Raw genomic sequence first — 21,342 nt, forward strand, 5'->3', positions numbered from 1 at the left:
CATATGCTTAAAGTGGTAGCCTATTTATTATGTTAGAACAAGGTAAATTACAATCAAGCCTCTCTTATGATAAATAACTAATTAAAAACAGTTTGGTTGCCGTTTCTACGTTTCTACGCAAAATCTACGTTGTCACAAAAACTACATTTCCCATAATGCCAAGGGTGTCACTCTTCTGGAAAGGACAACAAATATTTATCCCTTGGTTGGGTATGGTGCCTCACGTTTGTTGGATGCAGCAGTATTAGTCAGGTCTCAGTGAATATCTCTAATATTGATCCATAAGTTCATAAATTATTCACTGATCACTAATAATTCTTGAATTTGTGAAATATGTTTTGTAAAAAAAAAGTTTCTCGTCATATTATATCATAGCTATTTAATCATATTTATATTATCATATTTAGATATTTAGTCTACACGTGGTTAAAAAAAAAAAAATCTTTACTTTGTTCCTCATTTAAAATGTTTTTCTTTCCTTGAGTATGTATTTGAACAATTTGTATGCCTCAAGAAATAATTCAGAATTCATAGATACATACATGCCGTCCTAATCATTTAAATATACTATGTACACTAAGGTTATTAAACGTTTTCCATCAAGGTAGAAACATTTAAACGTACAGAAAAATATATTTATTTTGAATTTACAACCACGTTGGATTATTACTACTATTATATATTATTATATATACCTCATATTCACAGGTACGTGAGTAATCCAATATCATCCAATTTGTAACAGCACAGTGTAAGGTCATAGTTGGCCATTCAATTATTTTGCTGCTCCGCTGGAAAAAAACACTTCTTTCCAGCGTGCCTTCAAGCAGTTGAGAGTAAATAGTAAGTGTAAGCGGTGTTTGCTCCAGAAGTAGCCTTCAACTTCCACACAGCATGGACGAAAACCATTTAAAACTGCTAGTGAAGCTCACTCAGGACGGACAGTTAAGCTCTCTGGAGAAACAGATCACGTCAGGCGGCTCGGCTGCGCTTCAGACCGTCAGCAGCAAACACTTTGGGCGGTCAGGAGACACCTTACTGCACTACGCTGCCAGACACGGACACTTAGACATCGTGGAGTATCTAATAAAGTGTGCAGGCATGGATGTGGAGGTGTACAACAACGACTACAAGAGGCCGCTGCATGAAGCTGCGTCCATGGGCCACCAGACTTGTGTTAGCTACCTGCTCCGGGAAGGAGCCAAGGTGGATAGCCTGAAGAAGGCTGACTGGTGAGGATGACTGTGTATTAACTGATGAGCGGCTAATTATGTATGAGAAGTTGTATTGACTCATAGCGCCCCCTGTTGCTATCAAAAATGAACTGTCGCTAGGTGCGAAGCAGCTCCCTTCGATAGCTCAGTTGGTAGAGCGGAGGACTGTAGGTTGTTGATGCTGTAATCCTTAGGTCGCTGGTTCGAATCCGGCTCGAAGGAGTGACTTTTTGATTTACAGACGAGAATGAACCGATGTTTTGACGAAACATTCACGGGACTCTTGTTCAATGGGTAAAACATACAGACAAAAACCGTTAAAGGAACAAAGTAAAGCAGATACAGTCGGGTTCAGAGTCACGGAGGTAGACGCCTATTTTTCTTTAAGAAACCCACGAGGTTTGTTAGCAATGTCTCAACGAAATAAACTTTGGAAAGATAAAAAAAATGTATTTAAAAATGTCAGTTACTTGTGATGTTGTTTTCCATTCTTTTGTGTTTGGGTATATTACTGTGTTGTTAGTATCGGTACCAGCACTGTCGCCTCACAGCAGGAAGGTTCCGGATTCGAACCCCGGTTCGCCTTGGGCTTTTCTGTGTGGAGTGGGTTCTCTCTTCTCTCTCACTTACAGCACCTTGTATGACATTTTTAAAGCATTCTCTCACACACAGTATATATAAACTGCATAAAATATGTTTTCCAGATTACCAGATTATCTTTAAAGAATAAGATATGGTTTTATTTGGTCACTGGAGGTGACCGTGTTTCCTCTCTCCCTCAGGACTCCTCTGATGATGGCCTGCACTCGGAGGAACCCTGACGTGATCCAGGAGCTGCTGTGTCACGGTGCTGACCCGGCGTTGAGAAACAAGGACGGCTGGAACTCATTCCACATCGCCTGCAGGGAGGGTGATCCTCTGGTCGTACAGCACCTGCTTCTCGTTGCGCCGGACGTCTGGAGGACAGAGAGCAAGACACGCAGGACGCCGCTGCACACTGCAGGTGAAGCAGTCTCACATCCCCGGTCCCATCATACAGTACGGATATGTGACAGGTAAACTGAGTTGTCACACCTGGCAACGAGGAGAACTGCACAATATGTCCTGACTTTAGGGTGATCTTAAATTGTCGTCCAATAAGATCTCAGATTGTGAGAGTCAGATTGTGAGGGGTGGTTAAATCTTTAAGTTTGTGCACTTTGATAATTGAACAAAAAGCGTCAGATTGTAACTCCTGCTCTCTATGTTTATCATCCAGCAATGCATGGCTGTGAGGAGGTCGTTAGGATCTTGCTGGAGAGGTAGGTGGAAAGTTTGTGTGGGGAATAAAAACTAATCACATTAAATTTTAATACCAATAACAGTTGCAAATGTGTTACCCAGTCATTGTTTAGTAGGCATTATCTGGTTAGGGGTAGGGGTAGGTTTACATTTAGGGAAGCAAGTAAGTTATGCCCCTACATATTCAGCCCCTGCCTTGGAGTCTGCAGACAGACCCCTCTCAATAATAACTCAGATGCATGGTATTATAAGATCGCTTGTTTGATCCCTGGACTAGCAGGATAAATCTGGGTGGGGAAAGCGAAAAGGCAGCACTTATTCCTCTCTGGTAATCTTAGCAGCACTCATGCAAAGGTCCTTCACCGCTACTTCAGTGGAGCTGCTTAGAGTTAGAGCTCAAAGCTAACTTTGTCTGTCTGATCCTCACCTTCACTGGTCTTCCTCCAGATGTGGCTACACCCCAGACAGCAAAGACAGCTGTGGAGTTACACCTTTAATGGATGCTGTCAGGAACGGACACATTTCTGTGGCCAGGCTGCTTTTAGAAGAGCATCAGGTGGAGTACACCTCAAATCAGTAATATTTCAGCAGTGATGTAAAAATTCTGATATTTACACTGTGTGTGTATTGTAGGCATCTCTAACAGCAGCTGACAAGCTCGGGGCTCAGCCCGTGCACCAGGTCGCTGTCACCGGCCAGGATGAGGCCCTGCGGTTCCTGGTGCAGGACCTCAACGTAGATGTGAACCAGAGAGCGACTGACATCCAGCTTACTGCCCTGCATTATGCAGCAAAGGTTAGATCAGTGTAGATCAATGTAGTCGTTGTAAATCACAGTGTACAAATCCTCATTTTTCCCATTTGTGTTATTCAGGAGGGCCACATGTCCACTGTAAAAACACTGCTAGACCTGGGAGCACATCTTCATGTTCAGGACAAAAAGGGAAGAACGGGTAAGCAGTGTAATTCATGTTAGAACACTGGAAATCAACTTGCAGAGACACGAAACTTGCTGCTGATAGATAGTCGACTGCTGAACAGCATTTTATTATTTATTTTATTCAGTTTTATTTATTCGGCTTATTCTGAAATCCTCCTGAATCTGAGGTTTGACAATCGGTCGGAATCTTTTGCTGGGAGGCTGAGCAGTGTGATGCCATGGTGGTAATTGGGGCATACCCTTCGGTTCCACTTTTTGAAAATGACAATATACAAAATATTGACAATATACCCAGTCTGGGTCAGCAGTTCTCCTCCCTGGCTAAACACATCCTGAGCCAAGCCCTGCTTTCAGTTCCTGAGTCATCAAACAGTTTCCAAACACTTCCCTGAACACTGACAGCCTCCCTTAGGTTGAATTGTTGACCTCAAACTAAGAAAATCTGCCTTTTGGAGCGGCACAGTGAGATCCCATACTGTAACCCAAAGTAGATGCTGTGGAATCACCTCAGAAGAGCTGTTTACAGCTGTACAGTAAAAATGAAAAGTTGTTGCCTGGAGGGACAGGAAATCAAACATACAAAAAATGATCATACAATGAATATGGTGTTTACCACTCTGTTACTCTCTTTTCTATTCACAGCCCTTCATATGGCTTGCATTGGGCAGCATGCAGGCGTAGCCAGGATGCTTCTGCAGCTCGGACTCAAAGATTCAGAAGATGCATCTGGCACAACAGCACAGCAGTTCGCCAAGAAACCAGATGTAATGCGAGTATTTGAATGTGGCTAACCAGACACATTATAAACAATATCATAATGATACAGAACACAGATTTGCTATGGGTTCAGTTCCTTTAAGTAAAGAAAATAATAACCTTAAATATTTCATGTGATTGAAGTCAGTCTGTTTAGGCTGTATGGATTACAATAAAACAAAACTTGTATTGTGTTGTGCATTACACTCTAAAGTGATGGGACTGGGGTTATTAGTCACATGACTTGAATTAAAGCTTGCTTGCTTTAGTCTGTTACATTTACATTTGGCTTGGCTTTGGAATTAGTGACTTGGACTGTGATACCTTGAAAAGTGTCTCCCAAATTAACTTAAAAAGGCCATTATGATGTTTCTGCCTGAAGGCCAACCATGCTGCTACATGAGTAATCATCAACAGCTGATGATTCCAGTCTTTTTGTCCTAGCTGGTGTGTGTTACTGCATATGAAGATACTGTGTATGCATGTAAATATATATGAAATGAATGTATTGAATGTATATAAAAAATAATGTTACAATGAAACTCTTAGATTGTCTTAATTTTAGGTTTTATCTTTGCCTTAATGAGTTTGGGCTGTTCACCTTTTTAAAATACCTGTACCACACTTATCATTAGTTTGCTGGCTGTCTATATGACCTATAACCATTTCTATACAGACTAACGTGGGACTAGAGTGAGTAATACAGAGGCTAACTTAATGACTGTCAATGGGTTTGCTAAACAGGTGTGTTGACCATGGAGCTAATCCATGCTTGCAACGCAAACAGTGAGGTGAAACTATGTTGCGCATTACATCATTATCCTCCCTTGACTTGATATGAGATGACAATGAGTTCTTGCTAAAATAGGTATTTTAAAATAGGTAAAACGTCAGTGAATGATGGTGACTGTGCTGCGTTTGAGTTAAACACTGTAGGGGACACAGTATTTAACAATAAATAACATGATAACAAATAACTTATAATACAACTTGTTTTTTGGTTACGTGTTGAAAGCAAACCTATAAACAAATAAACATACAACATGTCAATTGGCAATGCATGGTCTCTCGGTATTTTTGCCTTGGTGCAAAAGGGCAGTAATAGGAAAGCGAAATTTTCACAGTTAAGTTGTCAATCAGACACTTTGTACCGCCTCTCCCGAGTGATTGATAGTCGAGAAGCCCCGCCTCCTCAGGCGCCTGACGTTGAACCGCAGCCCCTTCTCATTTCCACTCCCGCAGGTCTCCATTTTCTTTCCCGATATTCAGGAACAGAGGAGAAAAGATTTGGAAAAATGAATGAAGAATACGACGTTATCGTTCTGGGCACCGGACTGACGGTGAGACAGAATCAAATGATGCGGTCGGCAGCTTAGAAGTGATTTGCAACCTGTTACCAACGCAGTTAGCACTTGACAGCTTGGCTTTCAGCTAACTGGGCCTAATCAGCACGACTAGCGCTAAGTAGCTAGCTTAGCAGCTAACTGAGAGTAAGCGTTAGTTAATGGAAACAGTGAGCAAAGTAGCGAACGCTAACTGTTAGCACTGTGCTATCTGCAACTACTAGGAGTATCTAAAAAGACTCACGGTGCAAACTGATAACGTACACAAAAAGTTTAAGCTCTCAATCTGTTGCTGTGGTTAATATGTATTCTGTCGACTCGGGACCTAGTAAACCCAGTTACTTAACCGGTTATTTGGAAGTTGAGCGCCAATTCCGACAGCTTTTATCTGTCAAGATAAGATTATAACGCGGATGATTAGTCCGCTAACGTTAGCAGACCTAAATTAAGCTAACTAATTAACCTGCAAACAATCGTATAAAGACGCGTCGCAGCTTTATCGATCAGTCTTTTGTGCACGGCGCCTTTTAACCCGGTTGCTGATTTGACCTCAGTCTGGGTGTAATTATAGCAAAAGTTACAGTTTTTCGGATAAAAATAATGAGGCAAATCAGCTACCTAACTAACCCAAGCTACCTTTAGTCCGTGCGATGGACTCAACAGGCTGAGGAGTAGAATTAAGTTGTCCACAGTCTTAATCAAGCAAAGTTTACGAAGCCTTTGAATTAACAAAAAGGCAGCTAGGGGGAAGAAAATCGCTCGACTACTGTTGACCAGTCGGAAACTTTAGCAATAGCTTGCTAACCTGGAACTTAAAGTTGAATTTGGCGTCGTCTTAACTTACACGCTGAAATGCCAAATATAGCTGATCTAGTGTAGTGTGAGGTGGCAGTTCATGAGCTATTCGCATGAATGTAAGGTTTGTTTACCCGGAAATAAACGTTTTCAGAATTAACCATGCAGCAGCTTCATGGACAAAGTGACAGGCCCTCTAAATGTCAGCTCTACATGGCAGAAACATGTCGTTGAAGTCCCGTGATGACTTTAGGACTTTGCTGAGGGCCAAGGGACAGCTTCCTGTCAATTTACAGGGACTAAATTCCATTCAGTTTCTGGATTGTTCTTAATCCAGAAAACCTCATTACTCACTTTAAATGCAGATATTATTATAAGTTTTTGTAAAGTAATATTTCTTTATGGCATCTAAACATTGTTAGAAAATGTTGTGCCAGGGTCAGAACAGGCAGAGGTAGCAGGACAAAAGCAGCCAAGAAGGAACGGGGCTGGTTAAATTTTGGTGGGCCGGGCGTTGATTTAGCTCACATTTGGGTGTGGTTCCACAGAGACTGAGGAACCGAAAGTATACCACAAGTACTCTGCAAGCTCAGTTAAGCACTAGACTGGCCAGTCTGAAAAGCTCTCCAAACAGGCCGACGCATCACAGCATAGTTTCACATAGTTTAAGTTCCTTTATGCAAATCAGTGACTTCACTTCTGTTAATCTGACCACTTCCCCTTTTATACCTCACACTAACACTAGTACTGCTATGTCTAATAATACAACAGGTTACACAGAACTGTAATAGGCCTATAATCAAAATACTAAACTTTCCATCTTTCTATGTGTGAGTTATTGTATTCACATCTTGTAAGTGCTTCACATGAAAGAAATATATTGATGCAGTGCTGCATTGCAGTGGAACAGATTTGATTCAGATTAAAATGAGTTGCTTCTTGATGTGACCATTTTGCATCTATCACTGCAATAACAGTGATTGATGTAAATCACTAGTAGTGTTGTGGAAAAAGAAAAGTGGTTGTCAAATCTCTGCAGCCCTAAAGTTAATTATACATAAGTATATGAAGTAGAATTTCCAATTCTTTTCACTGTACTCGATTACAGCTGCTGTTTTGTGTCCATAAAAAGGAGGAAATTATGTGAAAGGAAAGGAAATAGGTTCACTGATTGCCTTTACTCACTGTGTAATGAGTAAGGAAGGGCAGCATGTGTAGAAGTTTCAAACTCTAAAACCTTACAACACAAGATTGGTATTGCTAACCTTATATCAAACTAAAGTACAATCATAAAAAATGATTCCTCTTAAGACAGCACATTCCTATCTTATTTTATAAGCTTCTCACAGTAAAACATTAATCTATTGTGTAACTAACATATTAATGCAGTGATGTAAAAAGTGCTATACAGTAAATGACAGCTCAGTTTAATTTTATACTGTACAGTGCATTTTATAACAAACAAACAAATCACAAAATGGAAACATTTGATCAAAGTGTTCCAAATTCAAAACTGTATCAAGGCATAGTAAATTAATGAATGATTTATCCTGTCAGTTCTGTACTTAGTTACTTCCCACCTGAGAAAACCTTCAGAGTGGCGATTTCACAAAAAGTTTTGATCCAGTGAGTCCACTTAATTGAAGACAACAGATTCTTGTGACTTGGAGCTCTCAAAGTGTGTTGAAAATTTTCAGTCTAGTAAAATCAAAGCTGGTGTTGTCACACTGTCATTGTGATGGTTTGTCATGTGATCATCATATATTTGAACTGCTGAGACCTGTCCAGCTCTTGCCTTTTGTGCTGGACTTTGCTGCCTCTCACACACACACTCATATTTTTTATGGATCTTATGTGTTAAAAATTGAACTGGGACTTCTTTGCCTGTGTTCCTAATGGTTTATATTGGCTTAATTTTCTGCTCAGCTGTGTACTGGATCAGTTTGTTTTCCTCACTGTCAGCATGACTACTACCATCTGGCTGATGTAGTGATGACTAGGCTGCCCCCGGCTCTGTGTCAAAGCCTGTATTTATATAAGCAGCAGGAGATCGGTTTCAGTTATATGTCAACCAGAAGGAGTAACAATGACGCGTCCGAATGGCTCTGTCTTCCCCAGATGTTTGTATGAGATGAAACATTTACAGATAGATGTGATCCACTTTCACTCCTGCATGTTATTTTGGGAGAGCAGCTATGCAGAGGCTACCTCTGAGATTTACTTGACCACATCCTGTAAATCGTTTTCAGGCAATATCACAGCTCATGTTCACACAGGACACTCAGAGGGTTTACAGCTAAAAGCACTGAATTTGACTTTAAAAGCAGCGGTATTTGCAGGCCTGCTAGCTACATCTAAACATTTTGATTTTTGTTTGAAATGATGACATATCATCAACTTGTCATCTAGCTCATATTTTGACAACAGTAAAGAAGTTTTGGCCTTAGCATTGGCACTTCATGTACTGAAAAATACCTCAGAACAGGAGGATGACATAATGATGTTTGGGAAGGGATAAAGGAACAACATGAAGTTTTGCAAACGTTTTCAGCTTGTCAGAGTATTCTGAGTCCTTTCCCGTCATAATCTAATTGGTTAGTTTGTAAACGTAGGCCATCCCAACAGAACCATTGTGAGAAATTAGAGCAAAATTTCTGACATTCTCAGAATTTTGGCATAGCCCTTTGGTCAGTGAACCTCTAAAGTGGCTGTTGGTTGCCATGTATGTCTGTTACAGTCCAGCACGCCCTGTAGAGGGCCCCTTGTCAGTCAGTTTGTGGAAACGATTGATGGATGTATCTGCTCTTAAAGCTGACCATCGGCTGAGCTTTCATTTATCATAATGAAATGGGTGTGGAGCATTTTTTGGCCTCTGATTAAAACAAACAAATTGTACAATCCCTGTCACTTCCTGTGGTATGACAGACCCCAGTCTGTACACAAAGGGAGTCTAGGTGACATCACACAGTGAAAGTTATGATGCATTGTTGATCTTTGTCATGTGAGAAACAAGTTGTACCACATACTGCCAGAGAGTATTACCTGTCATTTAGTAGTAAACGTTTCCACATAGTCTCATGATACACACAGTGTTTTCTTGCATCTACAAACCCACTGCTGTAATCGTATTAAGGCCTTTGGGAATTCCAGGCTCTGGCAAACATGCACATTTTCCCTCCCTTTACCAGGCCCCTTAAACTTCAACTAAACTGTGAACGTTGTGTTCATCCTCCCAGCTCCACATAAGCGTGTCAGACATTATGCTAGCAATGGGTGTGTCTGAATTGAATTCTTATATCTGCTTAATTACAGTTCAAATTGCCTGATCATGTTTTTGTTAATCCCTTGTGTTGGGTATAAATTTTGGGAAAGGAATTTGTGTGTGGCTCTGGTGGCCAAAAACATCCAGTGAATTACACACTGAGAAGCCAGGGAGCCACACATCACACAGATATTTTTTTTATTTATGTGTTTATTGGACAGTCAATAGTATAGAAAAGACAGGAACAGTGGGAGAGAGTAAGCATATGATATGCAACAAAGGGATAGCCTCTGTAGAATTACTTTCTGCTGGCCCAGGGTAAAAGTATTGGCTAAATGGGGTAAATATTAGAATATTGTCAATAAAAAAAAATATAGCCACTGATCAGGTAATTGTCTGTAGTTCTAATGTCAGAGGTCTGTCACCAAACTGTTGCTGACCAAAACAAGCATTATGTGGCATCCTGACTGTCTGCAGAGGACTGTGTTCCAGTGCTCTGTTCCAACTGGACCAGTCCATGGGAGCCAAAACTTTTCATCCATACAGATCAGAGGATTAAAAGCCACAGCCAGCCATGCCAGACAGGGATCACATTTGTTCATTTGAAAATGCTGGATAGTGTGACAACTCAAATGAGTTTAATGTGTAAAATCACAGTAACAAAACATAGACTGCTGGTTAAGAGCATCTGCCTCATATTTAATAAAATCAAAAATGACTGGGATGTATGTCGATACAAGTGTAGTGCAGGGTAGGTAAAATTCAGGAAATGGGAATTTTGCAGTATTACACTGATTTTGGTCTTAATCCTGTTTTGTTTTCTTCCAATAGGAATGCATTTTGTCAGGCATCATGTCAGTAAAGGGGAAGAAGGTTCTGCACATGGACCGCAACTCTTACTATGGAGCTGAGAGTGCATCCATCACACCGCTTGAAGATGTGAGTGGACTTCTAATACCCTCTGCTTTGACTTTCTGACACGGGGAGGTCAAATTGGTTTGAAATTCAGACATTAAGAGGCTTATTTAAACCTTTTTGTGAAATAGTTTCTCCTGAAAATAGTGCTGATTTACTGAAGCTAAGACCAACTTCCATGATCACCTTACTTTATGAAATGCTTCTTGGGTTTAAGTGTACGTTCTTTGCTGTAGCTTGAGAGTCAAGTCTGGTTCTGTGTCTCCCTACAGCTCTACAAGCGCTTCAACCTTCCTGGCAACCCTCCTGAGTCAATGGGAAAAGGCCGGGATTGGAACGTGGACCTCATCCCTAAATTCCTTATGGCCAATGGTATACTTAGATCACTCATCTGTATGTCACATGCAGCTTTAGCTTGTGATCTAGACCTCAGCTCTTTTGATGAAGAGAGCATGCAAAGTGACACATTTTTTTTTCTTAGTTTTGTAGCAGGGCTGTGCATTTTAGCTTACTTAGTACTATATGTTGAACATCTTAGAAAAGAACACAATAGTTATTTAAAATACATTTTAGTATCAGCAGGAACCACAAGTAACACTTAACTGCAGCTGGAAAAGATCAACAAAGAGGCTAATATTGTAAAGATATTTTGTTGAATATTTTTATGTATGAAGTAACAGCACTTTGTGTTTTTGAGCAAGTAAAGGTGATGTTTGTTTCTCCTTCTCTCAGGTCAGCTGGTTCGCATGCTGCTCATTACACAGGTGACTCGCTACCTGGATTTCAAAGTGATCGAGGGTAGCTATGTGTACAAGGCGGGCAAAATCTATAAAGTCCCCTCAACTGAGACTGAGGCCCTGTCATCAAGTAAGTTATTACAGAACTGCAAATTTTCCCAAATTTGAGGTCGACTGTTTATTGGGATTTTTTTTTCTCTGTTTTTTGTGTAATTTTTGAGTTTAACCTAGCCTCTAACCTTTGTGGTTGTAAAGCTTTTGATTCACTGACTCTTTGGCGCTTCAGACATTGGTCCACTCAAAGTATAAACTCTTGGTCTTCTACAGGTCTGATGGGGTTGTTTGAGAAACGGCGCTTCAGAAAGCTCCTGATCTTCATTGCCAACTTTGATGAGAATGACCCCAAAACCATGGAGGGTGTCGACCCCCACAAGACGACAATGAGGGCCATTTTCCAAAAGTTTAACCTCGACCAGGAAGTCATGGACTTTACTGGCCACTCCCTTGCCCTCTACCGCACAGATGAGTAAGTAGTCTTAACTTGATAAGCGTTATTTATTATAATATCTTCAGCGCACGTGATTTTGATGCCATGATCCCCAGCTTTGATAAATCAGTTTGAAGACTTTTAAATGGTCTCTCTCTCTCTCTCCACAGATACCTGGATCAACCTTGCATTGAAACGATAAACAGGATAAAGCTTTACAGTGAGTCCCTGGCCAGATATGGCAAGAGCCCATACCTCTACCCACTGTATGGTCTGGGAGAACTGCCACAGGGCTTCGCCAGGTAGGTGTAATCTGTATGACATGAGTTACATCTGTGCGTTCCCTGCTAGAGTGTGTGAAAATGTCAACTGTGCGATAGGTCTTCTCCTTGAAATTGAGCTTTGCAAGTAGAAGCACTGAAAGGACCTTGAAAAATGACATTTAGTTTTTTTTTCCTTATTGTTTAATGTGTATCTTTTACATTTTACTACGTATGATACCAAAAATATTTCACACAAAATATCCACTGGCTCTGCCTCTGTCCCTGATAACAGAAGAATATTGCAGAGCCATATCAGTAGTCAGTGTAATGATTCAGTATTAGTCTTTTGTGATATTATCAATAATGGATAGGTCCATGTAGCTCACCACCATTCATTCAGTTTATGTCTTTTGATAGTATGAAGTAACATTCGCAAATAATGTTTCCATTCCAGGCTGAGTGCCATCTATGGTGGGACATATATGTTGAACAAGCCCATTGATGAGATTGTGGTGGAGAATGGGAAAGTGGTGGGAGTGAAGTCCGAGGGAGAGGTGAGCATTTTGTTCTCAGCTTACTTGATTCCTGTGTTAAACATCTGTCATTTCAGCTATTTTTCCTGCCTACACACACAGATGTTGCACCAAACAAATTACCATTACTGACAGTGTAAGATGGAGCCAAAAAAAATGTTGTCTTTACCAGTGAGTGAGCATAAATCCCATGGAAGTCTACACTGACTGTGCCGTTTATTAGGAACACCATGCTACTAGTGGGCAGGGTCTCAAATTGATCTCGAAACAGCCTTGGTTCTTTGTGGTTTGGGTTCCACGGAAGTGCACTGAATTCATTGCCATATGGTAAAACCAGTTTTTTAGACAGCTTTTGCTTGGCGACATGGTGCATTATTGTGTTTGAAGTAGTAGAAGATGGTAAATGATATATGACGTACCTCCGACGGCGCTGATCAGTGGTTGAAGTGAAACGTTGCAACTTAATGTTTTCTACACTGCTTTACTATTAGCATTGGAGGTCAGCGAGTCTGTATTTCTCCAACCTCAGTGTTTGAACTCAGTCATACACCGCTGCATTGAATTAATATTTTACACTCGCTGTAATTTTTACTGGCGTATGCAGCAAGATGCAGCTTTTGCATTGCCTGGCCCACTTTGAGCTCAGACATAGGTACAGAGCAGGACTGCGCTTATGAGTGGATCACGCGAGTTATTTTAACGGATCGGTTCATTGTCGTTGTTTATGAACCTGAGAGGCTGCATGGGCAGAATTTTGTAATAGTTTGTACTTGCACATGTGCTCCTAAATACAGTGAGTGAAATGCTTCCACTGTCAGGCTCTGATGTGGTTAGCACTAATACTCACAAAGGCTGTGCCATTCTGATACTTGATGTGAAGATTAACTGAAGCTCCTGATCTGTATCTGCCTGTTTTTATGCATTACACTGCTGCCATGTGATTGGCTTATTGGAAAATTTCATGATAAGCAGATGTACAGGTATTCCCAATAAAGTGTTGATGGTTTTATGTTTGGACAGGTTCAATTATTGTATGCTGCTTATCCAGGAATTAAACCTGTTGCTTTTCCAATGACCTTTGACTGTGTTTTCCCACCACAGATCGCCAGGTGCAAGCAGCTGATCTGCGACCCCAGTTATGTTATGGATCGCACCAAAAAAGTGGGTCAGGTGATCAGAGTCATCTGCATCTTGAGTCACCCCATTGCCAACACCGGCGGCATCAACTCCTGCCAGATCATTATCCCCCAGAATCAGGTCAACAGGAAGCACGGTGAGCACACAGGGGACATGAACAGACTTTACAGTGTTTTCATGACTGTGCTGTTTTTCTGTTCTCTAATGGAATCCATCTAGAGGAATAAAGATAATGTCCTGAACATAGCTAATTGCTATGTTGATGTCAGATGCAAACAGAAATGTTGTACTGCCAGAAGGCAAATGTGAAGGGAAGCTTAGCCTTTTGTCAAGAATTGTATACATAAATGACAAGAATCTTGAGAAAATGACTTAGATTTTAGACACAATATTACATCTAGTCCTACCACTTATTTGAAATTGCCAGGGAAATACATATATATGTGGCAGCTGCCAATGTGTATTATCCACTTTTGGTGTTATTAAGTTAAATGTCTAAAACTACAGAGGTTGTAAATGTGTGGCATCTCTGGTTTTAACAGATTTGCTCATATTGGCAGGCTCTACCCAGTGCTATGACAGTAAATAGTAATGAAAGCAAGCTGAGCCAAATTAAATGCACTATTCTTAATGTCTCACAATGACTGATTAGCCAACATTAAATAATGATAATTGCACGTCTCTGCAGTCAGATCAGACATTAACTGTAGCTTTTCTCTTTCCAGACATCTACGTTTGTATGATCTCCTTTGCTCACAACGTGGCAGCACAGGGTAAATACATCGCCATCGCCAGCACTACAGTGGAGACAAACGACCCTGAGAAAGAGATCAAGCCAGCCCTGGACCTACTGGAACCCATCGAGCAGAAGTTTGTCAGCATTAGTGACCAGTATGCACCCACTGACATGGGCACGGACAGCCAGGTACAATCAGTGGGAGAATATGAAACATTAACAGGCACTCCTCCACTGGAGAATCTCTCATAGCACAGCTGCTAAATTGCTGTTAAGACCCTTTATTAAGCTGCCTTTGCTTGTTTACTCTGAACCAAACAAAGCTGTTGACAACTGTTCTGTTGTCAGCAATATGGCCTGCACAGGAAATATCTGTGTTCTGTCTCCTTTGTTTTCTTTAAAATAAATCAGCTATTTAATAGAAGATTTGAAACAGATCAACTTGGATAATTACTGTGTATGTCCATTTTTTTCTATTTCTGTATTTTATCTAGATTTTCATCTCCCGTTCATACGATGCCACAACTCACTTTGAGACCACCTGTGATGACATCAAGGACATCTTCCGGAGGATGACTGGCTCAGAATTTGACTTTGCCGAGATGGAGCGCGGGAAGCAGGACATCTTCGGTGATGCCGCAGAGTAGAAGCATCGGCAACACTCCTGATTATCAAAGACAACGCTGCCGACTGAAATCTTACAAAAATAGAAAACCTACACAAAAATGTACACACCAATGGGCTGGCTGATTATCCAAGTACATGGTTTGCCCATTCAGGAAATTCATGATATATAGAGAGATATGATATAGAATTGTTGGATAGGGTTCAGGGAGGGAGCTATGCTTTTTCAAATCACATTCACAGCAATGTTTTATTCAGCACTGGTTATGCCTAATATACAGTTATACCCTTCATTCTGCTGCTTCATCGTGGTAAGATGGTGCATAGTCCAAAGATGCCAAATAAAATGATAATTCATTATCAGTATCTTACAGGGTGGGTGTGTATGTAGAGGGAAACCCAATTTTTCTGTTATTGTATAAAAGGTGTTTGGAAGATATCTCATATCTGCACATAAGTTATTTTTTCTCTGCAGGTATTTTTCCTTGTCAGGATGTGAGGAGAAATGGCTTGGTTTTGTGCCCCTGAATAAAATCATGTGAGTAGCGGAAGGTTCTTTGCAGGTTGTGGCGACTTGAGCACACCCATCAACAGCAGACAGCTATGTGAGGTGGTACCTCAGCCACCAACTTAAATTGTCATATTTTGTGTAATAAAATGATTTAGGGGTGTGTGTGGGCTTGATATTTTTGTGTCTTTACCCCCATGTTGTCTAATCTCCAGCACAGCCAGACAGTATACTGTAAACCAAGCCACAAGGTGACTATAGTCCAGCATAATCTACCTGAACCCGTTTTCAACAGTCAGTTAATATAACGCATAAGTGGAGATGTATTAGTTCTTGTATTATGCAAAAAAGATGGAGAGCCCGAGCATTAACAGCAGATTGATGGGAAGTGTGGTTGACTGTAATTGCTTAAGAAGGACCAAATGTGTACTGCAGCAGTATTGAATTGATGAGAGCCCTGTGATATCTTCTGTTTTGAATAACTCTTAAAAACCATCATGGGCTCAAATGATTTCTGTACTGCAAAGTAAAAAAAACTTTGTCAAAAATAAAGACCGTGTTTGATTAATTTTTCTTTCTTCTAATTCAGTGTGTGGAGTGATGAATGGTGAATGTGTGCAACAGCAATGAAAAACATTTGCAGATTTCTTGTGTCCACAGTAGCTTCCTACAAATGATATCCTTAAGGGGAGCTGTTTTGAATTTGTTTTTTCCTTAACATAATTCAATTTATATCTTTTTACTGAGATTGAAGCCTGCTAACAGAAAAGTTAAAGATGTATGGGACCTTACTGGTTTTTTATCTGACATGTTACAGCTCTTCACCACAAAGTCACACAGATTCATCCTGAGATGTTTGGGAGATATCAGTTACACCTGAAGAGATGTTCCTAGATACAAAACTGAGTAAATGGCAGCACGCATATAAATCAATAACGTGAACAGATATCATGTTTACAGTTGTGGCTAATCACGTCAGTTGTGTCCTGATATGCTCGATGTCCAGTGTACATAATATTCAGTTTGATGTGTAGTTTACCTAAGAAATACCATGAGAATGTGGCAGAGTTGCAGCACTGGACACCTCATATCTGCACACTACGACTCCCACAATTCTCTACTGCCTTTCCATTCCACACTAGTAACCATAAAGATAGTGTTTCGCCTGCTGCAGCTATCCGCCACCGCATTCACTTGTTGTTTATAGTGTGTAAAACATGGAGGTGACGGCTGCACGCCGTTCGTTTCTTTGCGATATAGGTAAGCAATGTTATTAATTTTCATAACAGCTTACGTACCATAACAAGTTAACTGCCCTTGTAATGTGAAGACTGTCAGTTGATTTTGTTGTTGTGCTAAGGTAATTATATGCCGCACCTGACATGGCAAAGAGTTGTATGTATTCATGACCGTGAGTAAGTTGTGGGAGGCTACATGACATTTAACTAAACTGCTACTGCATCATCAACAGCTACGCATTATTTGTCGAGGTGAAGGTAACTAAAGTAGTTTTTTATTGCTAAGTAGCTAATACAGGCATACGTTTAGCAATAAGAGTGATAAATGGGACATTAAACAACATGCGTCATATTCCTCCTAAAATATTACATTAACACTGACAGGTAAAGTGAAAAACATGATGTCGTAGCAAGGCTACCTGTCAATGGGTGGGATATATTGGCAGAGACGTTTGAACAGTCAGTTATTGAGTGTGGAGGCAGGAAAAATATGCTAACCATCATTTGTTTATGTTACAGTTATGAGGACTGCATTGTCCTCATTTAACACAAGTTATCTCGAGGCACTGTACCATATAGAGCAGGTCTAGACTGTACTCTGTATCTTATAAAATTTACAGAGAGAGACCCAACAGTTCCCACCATGAGCAGCACTAGGCGACAGTGGCAAGGAAAAAACTTCCTTTTAAGAGGCAGAAACCTCGAGCAGAACCAGACTCAGGGTGGGCGGCCATCTGCCTCGACCGGTTGGGTTTAGACAGAGAAAGGGGGGTGGAGGGATGGGGTAAGAGAAAGACAACAATGCAAATAAACAGTCTAAGTCAAACTGTAAATAGTAATAATAATAATTATTATTATTATTATAGCTAAAGGAACCCTGCAGTGAGAGACAGTAGAAGAGAGAGAGAGAGAGAGAGAGAGAGAGAGAGAGAGTGCCTGGGCACTAATGTGCTTTAGCAATAAATGAGTGAACTGGATTAATTGACCACCATCACCATGGTTCCTGCTCTTACCTGACAACCTGTGGAGAGTGCACATCTATAGATCCAGCACCCAAAGGTTCATTTCAATGTTAAGTTTCCAAGACTAAAGATTTGTTGTACACCTGTATTTGTACATGTGCTATGTATGTGTGTTACTGTCTTCTTAAGGTTTCTGGGCAGACCGGACTGCCCTGCATGAGGCAGCGTTCCACGGCCGTGTCCTGCAGCTGAAACAGCTGATAGAAAGTGGAGCCTCGGTCAACATGGTGACAGTGGACAACATCACTCCACTCCATGAGGCCTGCATACAGGCTCATGTGAAGTGTGCCCAGCTGCTGCTGGAGGCTGGAGCCCAGGTGGGATAAACCCCCATGGTTATACTTCCCCAGTTTAGTGATAGTTTCTGTGACATGTGCAACTAAAATGGTGACAGTAATCTAAAGTGGCATAGAAAAAATAACATTTTTCTCTGTTTCTTCCAGGTGGATGTACGGACCATCCATGGCAGCACCCCTCTCTGTAACGCCTGTGCTTCTGGCAGTCTGGAGTGTGCCAAGCTGCTGCTGGACTACGGAGCCAAAGTAAACCCATCCCTCACAGCTCTCACCGCTTCCCCACTCCATGAGGCCTGCATAAACGGTAATACTTTGGCGGCAGTAAGAGAGGGTTGGACCAGTCATATCCCTTTAGACTTCTTCACTGTGAATGACCCTTTTACATTCCTCTCAGGTAATGTTGATGTAGTGAGGTTGATGATAGCCAGCGGTGCCCAGCTGGAGGCATATGACGTCCACTTTGGTCCACCCCTTCACATCACATGCGCTAAAGGATATGTGCACTGTGTCAGGGAGCTGCTTATTGCAGGTGAGTAAGAAGACTGCAAGTCAGAAAATGTGTTAAAGGAAAAATCCACCCTGAAACACCTCTGCTGGCGTAATGCTGTGGTGTAGTTTTTACATTTCCCCACTGTCCTGTAATGAGCCTAATTTAATTCTACCTTTATTAATAATTTCCTGTTACCCCTCCCAACAACTCTCAGAGAAGAGGCCTGCTGCAGGCTTGCTAATACGCCAGCTATGTATACGTTTTAAAGAAGCTGAATGCAAACCTGTGCTTGATAGGGTAGTCTCCTTTAATCCCTTGATTATTAAAATGAATCATTTGTTCAAGAGCCCCCAGTTGATAATAAATATCTTGGTTAAGTCATAAAAAACTAACCTGTTTTAACTAATGATAACAACAGGAGCTTATCTGAAGTTTACAAATTGCAACATATAAATCATTCCCTCTGTATCTAGAAGTGACGTGAAACAAAAACTTACAGCTAAACTAAGCTAAACCAAATCAGAGATTTTAGAGACTAAAGAGAGTCACAGGGAAGTTGTGTTTCTCTTAACTCAGGGTTATCAAGGGAAGTCAGGGTTAACAAACCCCGACTGGCTAGACTGGTGTTAAATGGTACTACAACAATGTTGGCCAGGTGAGTCTGTGTTAATTTAGTTTAGTTTGTGTGTATGTAGTTTGTGTGTGTGTGTGTGTGTGTATAAAAGGGCTGCGTTCAGCAGTACAAGCAGAGAGTTGTGGCATAATGGCTCGTGCACTGCATTTATCAGATGAGGAACGCAGGTTAATTCTGTTGATTTATGAAGAATTCAATTAGATTTAATTTAATGGTTAGTATTACCACACTTACCACACAGCAACACACTGCTGACCTAGTTAACTCCAGAATAAAGTGTTCTTGTCATATGATCTCTGGAATCTTAATTTGTGATATGAGATGCAAGGACATGTAAAATATCAGAAAATTGTTAGGATATTTGAATTCTAGTTGACATATGAGCCACATTTCTGAAACTGACCCTTACTCACTGTTGATGATATTCTGCCTCAAGCAGTACAGCTGCGTGAGTATGAATATAATGGTATGTGTTAAATATTAACCTCATTCTATCAGTAATTCCAGCTGAGGTGCAGCTTGCTGATAGCTGCAGTGGTATTAAAAGGCTTTTGTGGTGGTTCTGTAACAGGCTAAAGCTCTAAAAGGAGCCATTTTGTTCCTTGATTCTAAGAGACTGATTTCAAAACTACAGCAAGGTCCATGTTTTGTAGCTGCATGCCAAAGAAAAATACACCCCTGAACAAATAAAATAGACCCTGGAATGCAAGATTTATTGTCAGCTGTAATAACACTGTAATCGGGTGGATTTCACTTAATCATAATTACAATATTTACCAAAACATCCAGATAAAATCATCTGTAATGATTCAGTAAAGTCAAAGAATAACAGGCCTAAACTTATTTTAATGTCCTGCAGGTGCTAATGTGAATTCAGTGAAGTTCCATGAGACAGCTCTGCACCATGCAGCACGGGTCCACATGGTGGACCTGATCGAGCTCTTGGTGGAGTTCGGAGCCAATGTGTACGCTAGCGACAACCTGGGAAGAAAACCTATAGACTACACGACGCCTGCATCTCCCTCTCACACCTGCCTCAGGTTTTATGAAAGTAAATTCCTGAACTGCTTCTGAATTACAATACATAAAGACAGTGGTTTTAACAACTATTTGAATAGTCATCACTTTTGTCAGTTTTGCTTTTGAATCTTGATAACTGAAAACCTCTTCTTCTCGTCAGGTAATCCTCTAAGCCTGCAGCAGCTTTGTAGAATCACTGTCAGGATGAGGCTTGGTACCAGAGCCTCAGAGGTCATCGGTCAGCTGAACCTATCCCACCGCATCCACAACTACCTACAGCACTGTGACCACCCCACATCACTACAGACTGACACAGGAATGGATTCTAAACCTGTATGAGAGACTGGTGTTTGATTTTAGGTATTATATTTTTAAAAAGATGCATCGTCATCATCATCTGCGTATTTGCCTATAATGTAAAATACAGTAGGTTATCCATCATAATTCTTTAATGTATGTCATGTGCTCAAGGATTGACATCACCATTGCAGTTTAAATTATGTCCATGTTGATATATTATTATAACAGAGAATAAATTCTAGCTGCATTCTTCACAGAACGAGCAGTTCCTTGTTTGGTTGGAACCTACAAGTCCCAGACTAAGCAAAGACTAAAACAGAAAAAAAAATGAATGTAGCATCGAAGTTTTTGAACATGGAAGTAATATATTCTAGAAATAATACTAGGGTTTTATTGGGTAGAGATACACCATTGTAGTATGTCTGATAACAGGAAAGAATATGAATATTAGATGATGAAAAATGATGGAAATATGATATTAGCTATTAAGAACAAGACAGTACACAGTAGAAGTAGTAGAAAATTTTAGTAATGGAGAATGAAGAGGCAGAGAAAGAACTTTAGCAAAAGCACAGACACACTGCAGGATAGAGAGAAATATGGAAATACTAGGGGAAAATACACTTTTATATGTTTCAGAATCTTCATGACAGGAGTAAAGAAGTATCATTAAAGTTGAATGGTAAGATATCAGGAGTGGGATCCCTGCCTGATCAAGGGAAAGAATCCATAATTGTTCCTGTTTGTAAAGGCACAGAGTTACAGACTGATAGCTTTAACATCTCCTCGTAGGGTACAGGGCTATTTCCAGA

At 40.6% G+C, this 21,342-nt stretch overlaps 3 protein-coding genes and 1 non-coding gene across 6 annotated transcripts; all 4 read left to right on the forward strand.

The window, feature by feature from the left end:
• Window positions 1-768: 768 nt before the first annotated feature.
• ankrd16 (ankyrin repeat domain 16) lies at window positions 769-4,732 on the forward strand. 2 transcript variants are annotated; one of them, XM_018697159.2, is made up of 7 exons: window positions 769-1,232; window positions 1,997-2,217; window positions 2,473-2,515; window positions 2,943-3,051; window positions 3,129-3,290; window positions 3,369-3,447; window positions 4,077-4,732. In XM_018697159.2, the coding sequence occupies exons 1-7, from the start codon at window positions 895-897 to the stop codon at window positions 4,223-4,225; spliced, it is 1,101 nt and encodes a 366-aa protein (XP_018552675.1). In that variant the 5' UTR covers window positions 769-894; the 3' UTR covers window positions 4,226-4,732. The 2 variants fall into 2 exon arrangements, with proteins under 2 accessions (XP_018552675.1, XP_050933553.1); XM_051077596.1 differs by lacking the exon at window positions 769-1,232 and adding an exon at window positions 1,288-1,852.
• trnay-gua (transfer RNA tyrosine (anticodon GUA)) lies at window positions 1,349-1,436 on the forward strand. Its single transcript is given in 2 exon segments — window positions 1,349-1,385; window positions 1,401-1,436. It is a non-coding gene; the product is annotated as a tRNA-Tyr (tRNA).
• Window positions 4,733-5,362: 630 nt separating the features above from the next.
• Window positions 5,363-16,098, forward strand: gdi2 (GDP dissociation inhibitor 2). Its single transcript, XM_018697158.2, has 10 exons — window positions 5,363-5,530; window positions 10,422-10,529; window positions 10,778-10,877; window positions 11,238-11,372; window positions 11,570-11,768; window positions 11,900-12,031; window positions 12,447-12,546; window positions 13,627-13,798; window positions 14,388-14,587; window positions 14,893-16,098. Exons 1-10 carry the CDS (start codon window positions 5,486-5,488, stop codon window positions 15,043-15,045), a joined length of 1,344 nt encoding a protein of 447 aa, XP_018552674.1. The 5' UTR covers window positions 5,363-5,485; the 3' UTR covers window positions 15,046-16,098.
• A 574-nt stretch (window positions 16,099-16,672) lies between these two features.
• On the forward strand, window positions 16,673-20,789 carry asb13a.1 (ankyrin repeat and SOCS box containing 13a, tandem duplicate 1). Of its 2 annotated transcripts, XM_018697047.1 has the most exons (6): window positions 16,673-16,790; window positions 17,920-18,107; window positions 18,234-18,390; window positions 18,481-18,615; window positions 20,070-20,261; window positions 20,391-20,789. In XM_018697047.1, exons 1-6 carry the CDS (start codon window positions 16,748-16,750, stop codon window positions 20,567-20,569), a joined length of 894 nt encoding a protein of 297 aa, XP_018552563.1. In that variant the 5' UTR covers window positions 16,673-16,747; the 3' UTR covers window positions 20,570-20,789. The 2 variants fall into 2 exon arrangements, with proteins under 2 accessions (XP_018552563.1, XP_018552562.1); XM_018697046.1 differs by having other exon boundaries at window positions 18,234-18,615.
• Window positions 20,790-21,342: the final 553 nt, after the last annotated feature.

The sequence above is a fragment of the Lates calcarifer genome, linkage group LG18, assembly GCF_001640805.2.
Source record: "Lates calcarifer isolate ASB-BC8 linkage group LG18, TLL_Latcal_v3, whole genome shotgun sequence".
NCBI lineage: Eukaryota > Metazoa > Chordata > Actinopteri > Centropomidae > Lates > Lates calcarifer.